The sequence below is a fragment of the Ranitomeya imitator genome, chromosome 4, assembly GCF_032444005.1.
Source record: "Ranitomeya imitator isolate aRanImi1 chromosome 4, aRanImi1.pri, whole genome shotgun sequence".
NCBI lineage: Eukaryota > Metazoa > Chordata > Amphibia > Anura > Dendrobatidae > Ranitomeya > Ranitomeya imitator.
The window spans coordinates 24271516-24282840 of record NC_091285.1 but is presented as its reverse complement, the minus strand read 5'-3'; the positions used below and the strand labels follow the sequence as shown (position 1 = coordinate 24282840).

At 49.1% G+C, this 11325-nt stretch overlaps 1 protein-coding gene across 1 annotated transcript; it reads left to right on the top strand.

Annotated features, from left to right (window-relative positions):
• Window positions 1-2144: 2144 nt before the first annotated feature.
• On the top strand, window positions 2145-3898 carry LOC138675288 (E3 ubiquitin/ISG15 ligase TRIM25-like). Its single transcript, XM_069763378.1, has one exon. It carries the CDS (start codon window positions 2166-2168, stop codon window positions 3750-3752), a length of 1587 nt encoding a protein of 528 aa, XP_069619479.1. The 5' UTR covers window positions 2145-2165; the 3' UTR covers window positions 3753-3898.
• Window positions 3899-11325: the final 7427 nt, after the last annotated feature.

Genomic DNA, 11325 nt, shown 5'->3' with positions numbered 1-11325 from the left:
TCAGCCTGGCCCAAATGGGTTCTGGGCACCAGAACTGGCATCAAAGTGGGCAAACAGCCCATTTTCACAGATTTGAATAAGTAACTGATGTTTTTAAGGGGTTAAATGCCTTTGGGCCACTGATCTGACACTTGAAATACACAGAAAGTGATGCCCTGCATCAAACCCAGGTCCCTTCAGCCTGGCCCAAATGGGTTCTGGACACCAGAACTGGCATCAAAGTGGGCAAACAGCTCATTTTCACAGATTTGAATAAGTAACTGATATTTTTAAGGGGTTAAATGCCTTTGGCCCACTGATACGACACTTAAAATACACAGAAAGTGATGCCCTGCATCAAACCCAGGTCCCTTCAGCCTGGCCCAAATGGGTTTTGGGCACCAGAACTGGCATCAAAGTGGGCAAACAGCCCATTTTCACAGATTTGAATAAGTAACTGATGTTTTGAAGGGGTTAAATGCCTTTGGGCCACTGATACGACGCTTAAAATACACAAAAAGTGATGTCCTTCATCAAACCCAGGTCCCTTCAGCATGGCCCAAATGGGTTCTGGGCACCAGAACTGGCATCAAAGTTGGCAAACAGCCCATTTTCACAGATTTGAATAAGTAACTGATGTTTTTAAGGGGTTAAATGCTTTTGGGCCACTGATCTGACACCTGAAATACACAGAAAGTGATGCCCTGCATCAAACCCAGGTCCCTCCAGCACGGCATCACTTTCTGTGTATTTTAAGTGTCGTATCAGTGGCCCAAAGGCATTTAACCCCTTAAAAACATCAGTTACTTATTCAAATCTGTGAAAATGGGCTGTTTGCCCACTTTGATGCCAGTTCTGGTGCCCAGAACCCATTTGGGCCAGGCTGGAGGGACCTGGGTTTGATGCAGGGCATCACTTTCTGTGTATTTTAAGTGTAAGATCAGTGGCCCAAAGGCATTTAACCCCTTAAAAATATCAGTTACCTATTCAAATCTGTGAAAATGGGCTGTTTGCCCACTTTGATGCCAGTTCTGGTGCCCAGAACCCATTTGGGCCAGGCTGAAGGGACCTGGGTTTGATGCAGGGCATCACTGTCTGAGAATTTTAAGTGTCGTATTAGTGGCCCAAAGGCATTTAACCCCTTAAAAACATCAGTTACTTATTCAAATCTGTGAAAATGAGCTGTTTGCCCACCTTGATGCCAGTTCTGGTGTCCAGAACCCATTTGGGCCAGGCTGGAGGGACCTGGGTTTGATACAGGGCATCACTTTCTGTGTATTTCAGGTGTCAGATCAGTGGCCAAAAGACTTTTAACCCCTTAAAAACATCAGTTACTTATTCAAATCTGTGAAAATGGGCAGTTTGCCCACTTTGATGCCAGTTCTGGTGCCCAGAACCCATTTGGGCCAGGCTGAAGGGACCTGAGTTTGATGCAGGGCATAAATATCTGTGTATTTTAAGTGTCAGATCAGTGGCCCAAAGGCATTTAACCCCTTAAAAATATCAGTTACTTATTCAAATCTGTGAATATGGGCTGTTTGCCCAATTTGATGGCAGTTCTGGTGCCCAGAACCCATTTGGGCCAGGCTGGAGGGACCTGGATTTGATGCAGGGCATAAATATGTGTGTATTTTAAGTGTCAGATCAGTGGCCCAAAGGCATTGAACCCCTTAAAAACATCAGTTACTTATTAAAATGGCAAGAATTGACTGTCTGCCCACTTTGATGCCAGTTCTGGTGCCCAGAACCCATTTGGGCCAGGCTGGAAATAACTGGTTTGGATGCGGGGCGCCCTGTTCTATATGTCTGCAGTGCTAGATCAGTGGCCCAAGGCATTTAACCCTTTCTTCAGCGCTCTTTGGTGCCCACTTTGATGCCCATTTTTGTGCCAGTTTTATTGTTTTTGTAGCCGTTTTTAAGCGTATTCACATTAGGGCACCTCGCTGCATTGTATGTTATTATTGTGATGATTATTTTTAGTTGTTAAACATGCAAAAAACAGAAAAGAAAAAATTGCCGAATAAGAAACTGATGAATAAGAAACCAACTTCAGCTCCGAATAAGAAACTGAACGAATAAGAAACCAACTTCAGCCTCGTGGGTGAAGTGACTGGGTGTAACTACAACTTTGCCCTTTGTTCAGCATTAGACACTTTCAGTTTCCTTTCTTCCTTCTTCCGTCAGCCATGGCGTCTGCTGATCTGAGAGACGAGCTGCTCTGCTCCATCTGTTTATCTACATTTAAGGACCCTGTAACGCTGAGATGTGGACACAACTTCTGCCGGGTCTGTATTGGTCGTGTGCTGGATACACAGGACGGGTCTGGAGTTTATACCTGTCCTGACTGTAGAGAAGAGTTTCAGGAGCGGCCGACACTGACGAGGAACATAAATCTCCATAATGTCGCTGAACGTTTCCTGATTACTCAGCAAGAACAAGAGGAGATCACCGGGATCTGCTGCACTTACTGTGTGGACTCTCCGGTACCTGCTGTTAGATCCTGTCTACACTGTGAGGCTTCTCTGTGTGATAAACACCTGAGGGTTCACAGCAAATCAGCAGAACACGTCTTATCTGATCCCAGCACTTCTCTGGAGAAAAGGAAATGTTCTGTCCATAAGAAGATCCTGGAATATTACTGCACTGAGGACGCGGCTTGTATCTGTGTGTCCTGCAGTTTGGCCGGAGAACATCGGGGACATCGGGTGGAGATGCTGGATGAGGCCTCAAAGAAGAAGAAGGAGAAACTGAGAAATGTTCTCCAGAAACTGATCACAAAGGGAGAGAAGACTGAGGAAAGAGTCCGGAGTCTGGAGGAGCGCAGGAGAAAAGCTCAAGAAAAAGCAACTGGAGAAGCCGAGAGAGTCACTGCCCTGTGTACAGACATCAGGAGACGGGTGGACGACCTGGAGAAGAAGGTCCTGAGTGAGATCTCCAGGCAGGAGAAGGAAGAGTCACTGTCACTGTCTGCTCTGATCCATCAGCTGGAAATAAAGGAAGAGCTGTCCAGGAAGATGAGACACATTGAGGAGCTGTGTAACATGACGGATCCACTGACTGTCTTACAGGAACCAGACACCGGTGACTTGTGTGATCCTGAGGAGGAGGGAGGTGATGAGGACACAGGAGGACATGATAAACAGCCACATGATGGAGGTGACCTGGAAGTGGCTGAGATCTCACACACATTATGTGAGGTAATATCAGGTATAAGGAGCGGGATCTATGTGGAGGGTCCTGCAGACATATTACTGGATGTAACCACAGCTGGTAATTATCTCCTTATATCAGACGACCTGAAAACTGCAACCGAAGTAGGAGAGAAGCAGAAACGTCCAGAAACAGCAGAGAGATTCCAGTATTATAATCAGGTGATGAGCAGGAGAGGATTTACCTCAGGACGACATTACTGGGATGTGGAGATCAGTAGATCAGGAGTGTGGGGGGTCGGGATGTGTTATCCCAGTATAGACAGGAGGGGGTGGAAGTCACTGATTGGAGAAAATAACAAGTCCTGGAGTTTGTGGAGATATAATAATCAGTATTCAGTGAGACATGACAGTAAAGTGATCCAGTTACCTGACAAGATCTCCAGTGATAGATTCAGGATATGTCTGGATTATGAGGCCGGGCAGTTGTCCTTTTATGAGCTGTGTGACCCCATCAGACACTTACACACCTTCACTGCCACCTTCTCCGAGCCCCTTCATGCTATATTACGTGTAGGTCACCCATTAGTTTATGGTAATGCCTGGATTAGAATTTGCAGCTGAACAATAATAATGTTGTAAGAAATTTGTCCCGAGACCGGTGACATCACAGGGAGGGGAATCTGATTGGCAGAACAGTTAATATAACAGGTCATGTGATCTGTGGACCCCATTATGGACGACCCCCCAGGATCATTACTGTTATTAGTTTTAGGGGAGGTTCACAAAACCGTATCATTCAGAGTTTCATCCCGAAAAGTGGGACGACCGTATTCTCACTTGTTCTCCGTGTACCATTCGTTTTTTACAGCAGCTATTAACCATTTACAGTAACCTGTGTTCCATAATAACGATGTATCCATAATAATCAGATCCTATACCGTGGCGCTGTATGGCAATATATTTTATTTTTATTATTTTTTTTTACCAACCCATAGACTCATCCGATTTACACAAGAAACTCACATGTCACCGTATAGCGTCCGATCTTTATGGATATATTACAATTCTGTAACGGGAATATGGGCGTACCAACCATAGAAGCAGGGGCGCACAATGAAAGAACACTTCCTGGCCATGGTAGTGGAGAGCGGCCGGCCACACACAGCTGACAGCGGGGCGGGTGGGACTGACTGCCGAGCAGGCTGAGACCGCGTGGCGCGTGATTGGATCCGGCCGGAGTTAAAACAGGGTTCAAAGGTTTGTCATGTACAGCGTGCAAGTAAGTACACCTCTGAACCCTCCGGATATGAGGCAGATTCTGAGAAGACAGGCAGAGGCCGCCATTACAGTGTGCCACAGGCTCACAGCAGCCCACAGGCCAGACTGAGTACCAGACTGAGACTCCCACTCTCCAGTGCCTGCGCACCCTGCAGTAAGTGGTGTCCATATCCATGAACAAAAAAAAAAATGGAGTTCTATACAATTAGGTAAAAAAAACAATACTTTATTAATCAATAATTACAAATACAATTAATATAGACAAAAAAGGCCAATTGACCCTGGTAAAAAAGCATGGGCCTCCAGGCATAAATGTCATTACAATTAAGTCAGAACATCAGTGATGTTAGATCACTGTGGTAACAATCCATTATGTGTGCATTATGGCAGCAAAAATGCAAAGTTTAAAGCAAGTGCAAGTGTAATCTAGCCAAGCTGCCAATTGCCAAAGTGCACACAGCATCAGGGATCAAACATCTACCATCAAACTAAGGAAGTTCCCAAACATCAGTATGTATATTACAGGTAGAAAATAGTGAATCTGTCAAATATGCTCAATGCTCACCCATGATGTATTGCTATGCCACGGAGCCAGGCCCAACCCCGACGCGCGTTTAGCCTTTAGCTTTATCAAAATAGGGATATAATGGATTGTTACCATAGTGATGTTCTGACTTAATTGTAATGACATTTATGCCTGGAGGCCCATGCTTTTTTACCAGGGTCAATTGACCTTTTTTGTCTATATCAATTGTATTTGTAATTATTAATAAAGTATTTTTTTTACCTAATTGTATAGAGCTCATTTTTGTTTTTTTTTATACACACATACTGCTGCAGAGTGCTGTTAGTGGCCATCTTAGTCTGCAGCAGTGCAGTAATCATGTGATAATGAATTCATCTATTCTCTCATGCAAAGAAACATCCAATATGTGATGTCTGCATGGAGTGTAATGAAATACCTGAGTGCCGCTGTAGCGTGTTAGGGTATGTGCACACACTGCGTACTTGCAGCGCTTTGGACGCAGCGGAAACCCCTCTCCACCCAAAGCGCGGCACCCGGTTTTACGTGCGTTGTAAAATTTTACAACCTGAACGACCATGGCTTGCCCCCCTAGTTTTGATCCTGGGTATGCCCATGAACAGGAAACTAAATGGTTAATAGCTGCTGCTGTAAAAAAACAAATTGTACACAAATGATGAGTGAGAAAATAATCGTTCTACTTTTCTGCATGAAACTGACGATTTTTCATACTCTCGTGTGAACCTCCCCTTAGGCCACGTTCACACGTTCAGTAATTGGTCAGTATTTTACCTCAGTATTTGTAAGATAAAACCAGGATAATACAGAAGTGGTGACGGGTTTCTATTAAACTTTTCCTCTGATTGTTCCTCTCCTGGTTTTGGTCACAAATACTGAGGTAAAAAAAACTCAACGTGTGATCGTGGCCTGAAAACAAATTGGTTTGTGTCTCCTTTTTTAGAGATCTGCTTTACTTTTCAGGGCTTGTTTTCTACATTATGAGCTGTAGTTTTATAGCAGCCATTTTCGGGTCTTCTGATTGATTTTTTTCAGGGAATTGTGGTGACGGAAAAAAACAGAAATTCTGGAGTTATGATTTCTTTCCTTTTTTGCTTCATGATATTCACCGTATGGGTGAAATTATTTAACATTTTCAACAGGTTGGACTTTTCTGGAAGCGGGAATGCAAAATATTTTATGTTTTAAATTGTCACTATTGGTAACTGGGAAAGTACAATATTTTAATTGTTTTTTTTTTTGGTTCATATTTTCTAAAACTTTTGTTTAGTTTTTCCTTCTTTTTCAGTGTTGCAGTCGTTTGGTCGCTTGCACTATATACTGTATAATCTCAGGATCGCTGTATACAGTCACTGGCAGTTTCCTATGAGCCACAGTCACAATCTGGGCCTTACAATAGGACGGAGGGGGCAGAGACGCGGCCTATACATATTACACATAAAGTGTAACAGGAGAATGTATAACTGCTCCTCATACAATAATCTGTGTGACAACCTTATTCCACCTTTCTATCTCGCAGGACAAGGGTTGTCGTTATGTCCCGTGTTGGTCACTTCTGTGATATTTCTGGTTTTCTATCATTTTGGAGATTGTGTTTTTCTTGTAATCCTCGCACTGTATTATATCTAATGTAACCGCTCGGTATAATAAACTGTCCTCTCCTCCTATAATATTACTACTGTCACGTGTCTCCTTGTGATATAGTGGGGGCCGGAGGCGCAGCTGTAGGGGGCTCACGGGCAGCCATCGCACCAGGGCCAGAAGAATAAGAAGAGACGATCCGGACTCATGGAAGAGTCAGCAAATCCCAACCGTCCCCGATCTTGCCTGAAACTTCCCAGAAACTGGCGATTCCTAAAGGTTTTCATTATTCAGGAGGTCGGGAACAGGTCGCGTCTCCTGACTTGTAATGATATTATGGCAGGTGCTACATCCTCCCCCGATATTATAATGGTGACCTGTCCTAAGGATGTGTGATCATTATAAAAGTAGTGGACGACTCTTTATACCCAACGTTTCTTTCTATAAATCCCCACATACTCTATTCATGGCGTTTGTCTCCCAGTGACTTCAATAGTAAATAACATGTACAGAACCGCGATGGATTATTTATCAGAAAACTGCTCAGTGGCCATTATAGAGGTATTCTCATCTTACACATTATGGCGTTGTCACCGTCAGGGCTGAAGTGATCATGTGGCACCCCAGGAGTTCGGATACCACAGTAGTCCTGCCTTCCTCTCGGGGAAGGTAGTGCTATGCCTGGAGACAAGTGAGATTCCCTTTTGGTAGGTTATCAAACACTCAACACCTTCCAAATCCAGGCCTGGAGGGGATGCTCAAAACCCTGTTTTAGGGCAGCTTCCCTGTATAAAGATCCCGGTTTGGAGGAGGAGCTAGATTAGTCTGTAGGGACAGTGAGTGAGAACAGACCGGAACGGAGCACAGTGGAGATATAGGACTCCAGGAGGCTACGAGAAAGCCCTCAAGGAGTCAGTGCATAGAAACCGGAGGGCATAGAATTACATGGACTTTGCCCATATTCACCTGTGGTACAACAGCACCTTGGACACTGGAGTCACAGTGTAACGACCCAGAAAGTACGGCTCAAGCTGCCTACCATACAGGAACCTGTCCCAGGACAGGAGAAAGAATTAGGACTTTGTTGAGATACTTAGTGGCAGCAGGGACCTCAGTAACAGCAAGCGCAGAGTAGAAGGCTTCTACCTGACCTGCCAAGGGGATTCCGCTTGTCTCTGGACTGCCTGGATTCCTAAGTGACCTGTTACGGTTGCGTCTAGATCGGAGTTGATTTTTTTTGTGGTCCTCAAAAAATCAACTCCATTCTAGCTGATTCACTAGTGAGCCGTCTAGATGGGAGTTGATTTTTTGGGGCCTCATTTTATCAACTCCACTCTAGACGGCTCACTACTGAAGTGACTAGGTCGGAGTGGATATTTTGTGGTCCTCATTCCAGCAACTCCACTCTAGACGGTTCACTGGTGAGGTGACTAGATCGGAGTGGATTTTTGAGGCCTCACTGTAGTCACGTTTTTGATTACCTCATTTTAGCCACTCCACTGTAGACGGTTCACTGGTGAGGTGACTAGACTGGAGCGGATTTTTTTAGGATCCCTGTGCAGCTTCTCCATTCTAGACAGTTCAGTTTCTACAGTGATGTTCCTCAAAACATCAACTCCAATGTTCAGAATGGAGCTGATTCCAGGATTCTCATAGACTGCAATGTAGTGGAATTGGAATGTATACACACACATTTTATATATATATATCTATAATATAACGCTGGGAGCGTCACTCTGTCCGAAGCCTTTATAGACTGCGCAGGCGCAAGTGCCGGCGCAGTCTGGGCCTCACAGAGTGACGCTCCCAGGAGATCGCGGTAAGCGTTCACACTGAACGCACACCGCGATCTCCAACAGAGAAGCAGGGACCGCCAGGAGGGTGAGTATCGGCCATATTCACCTGTCCCCGTTCCATAGCTGAGCGCCGCCATCTTCCCGGTCTTCGGCCTGTGACCTTCAGTTCAGAGGGCGCGATGACGCGCTTAATGCGCGCCGGACCCGCCCTCTGACTGAACAGTCACAGCCAGGAGACCGGGAAGATGACGGCGCCCAGCGGTGGAACGGGGACAGGTGAATATAGTAAGTGCTGGGGGGCCTGAGCTGGCGGCGATACCGGCAGCTGACCCCCACAGCGCGCCGGTGTCCCCGCCTGCTCAGGCCCCCGGATGGGTGCAGCACATGACAGGATGGGGACGCAGGATGGGTGCAGCACATGACAGGATGGGGACGCAGGATGGGTGCAGCACATGACAGGATGGGGATGCAGGATGGGTGCAGCACATGACAGGATGGGGACGCAGGATGGGTGCAGCACATGACAGGATGGGGACGCAGGATGGGTGCAGCACATGACAGGATGGGGACGCAGGATGGGTGCAGCTCATGATAGGATGGGGACGCAGGATGGGTGCAGCACATACCAGGATGGGGACGCAGGATGGGTGCAGCACATGACAGGATGGGGACGCAGGATGGGTGCAGCACATGACAGGATGGGGACGCAGGATGGGTGCAGCACATGACAGGATGGGGACGCAGGATGGGTGCAGCACATACCAGGATGGGGACGCAGGATGGGTGCAGCACATGACAGGATGGGGGCGCAGGATGAGTGCAGCACATGACAGGATGGGGACGTAGGATGGGTGCAGCACATGACAGGATGGGGACGCAGGATGGGGACGCAGGATGGGTGCAGCACATACCAGGATGGGGACGCAGGATGGGTGCAGCACATGACAGGATGGGGACGCAGGATGGGGACGCAGGATGGGTGCAGCACATACCAGGATGGGCACGCAGGATGGGTGCAGCACATGACAGGAAGGGGGCGCAGGATGGGTGCAGCACATGACAGGATGGGGACGCAGGATGGGTGCAGCACATGACAGGATGGGGACGCAGGATGGGTGCAGCACATGACAGGATGGGGACGCAGGATGGGGAAGCAGGATGTGTGCAGCACATACCAGGATGGGGACGCAGGATGGGTGCATCACATGACAGGATGGGGGTGCAGGATGGGTGCAGCACATGACAGGATGGGGACGCAGGATGGGTGCAGCACATGACAGGATGGGGACGCAGGATGGAGCAGCACATGACAGGATGGGGACGCAGGATGGGTGCAGCACATGACAGGATGGGGACACAGGATGGGGACGCAGGATGGGTGCAGCACATACCAGGATGGGACGCAGGATGGGTGCAGCACATGACAGGATGGGGGCGCAGGATGGGTGCAGCACATGACAGGATGGGGACGCAGGATGGGTGCAGCACATGACAGGATGGGGACGCAGGATGGGTGCAGCACATGACAGGATGGGGACGCAGGATAGGGACGCAGGATGGGTGCAGCACATACCAGGATGGGGATGCAGGATGGGTGCATCACATGACAGGATGGGGGTGCAGGATGGGTGCAGCACATGACAGGATGGGGACGCAGGATGGGTGCAGCACATGACAGGATGGGGACGCAGGATGGAGCAGCACATGACAGGATGGGGAGAAGGATGGGTGCAGCACATGACAGGATGGGGACGCAGGATGGGTGCAGCACATACCAGGATGGAGACGCAGGATGGGTGGAGCACATGACAGGATGGGGACGCAGGATGGGTGCAGCACATGACAGGATGGGGACGCAGGATGGGTGCAGCACATGACAGGATAGGGACGCAGGATGGGTGCAGCACATGACAGGATGGGGACGCAGGATGGGTGCAGCACATGACAGGATGGGGACGCAGGATGGGTGCAGCACATACCAGGATGGGGACGCAGGATGGGTGCATCACATGACAGGATGGGGGTGCAGGATGGGTGCAGCACATGACAGGATGAGGATGCAGGATGGGTGCAGCACATGACAGGATGGGGACGCAGGATGGAGCAGCACATGACAGGATGGGGACGCAGGATGGGTGCAGCACATGACAGGATGGGGACGCAGGATGGGTGCAGCACATGACAGGATGGGGACGCAGGATGTGTGCAGCACATGACAGGATGGGGACGCAGGATGGGGACGCAGGATGTGTGCAGCACATACCAGGATGGGGACGCAGGATGGGTGCATCACATGACAGGATGGGGGTGCAGGATGGGTGCAGCACATGACAGGATGGGGACGCAGGATGGGTGCAGCACATGACAGGATGGGGACGCAGGATGGAGCAGCACATGACAGGATGGGGACGCAGGATGGGTGCAGCACATGACAGGATGGGGACGCAGGATGGGGACGCAGGATGGGTGCAGCACATACCAGGATGAGGACGCAGGATGGGTGCAGCACATGACAGGATGGGGGCGCAGGATGGGTGCAGCACATGACAGGATGGGGACGCAGGATGGGTGCAGCACATGACAGGATGGGGACGCAGGATGGGTGCAGCACATGACAGGATGGGGACGCAGGATAGGGACGCAGGATGGGTGCAGCACATACCAGGATGGGGATGCAGGATGGGTGCATCACATGACAGGATGGGGGTGCAGGATGGGTGCAGCACATGACAGGATGGGGACGCAGGATGGGTGCAGCACATGACAGGATGGGGACGCAGGATGGAGCAGCACATGACAGGATGGGGAGAAGGATGGGTGCAGCACATGACAGGATGGGGACGCAGGATGGGTGCAGCACATACCAGGATGGGGACGCAGGATGGGTGGAGCACATGACAGGATGGGGACGCAGGATGGGTGCAGCACATGACAGGATGGGGACGCAGGATGGGTGCAGCACATGACAGGATGGGGACGCAGGATGGGTGCAGCACAT

Coding starts and splice junctions, on each gene's coding strand:
- LOC138675288 (XM_069763378.1), top strand. CDS start 2,166: ATGGCGTCTGCTGATCTGAGAGACGAGCTGCTCTGCTCCATCTGTTTA.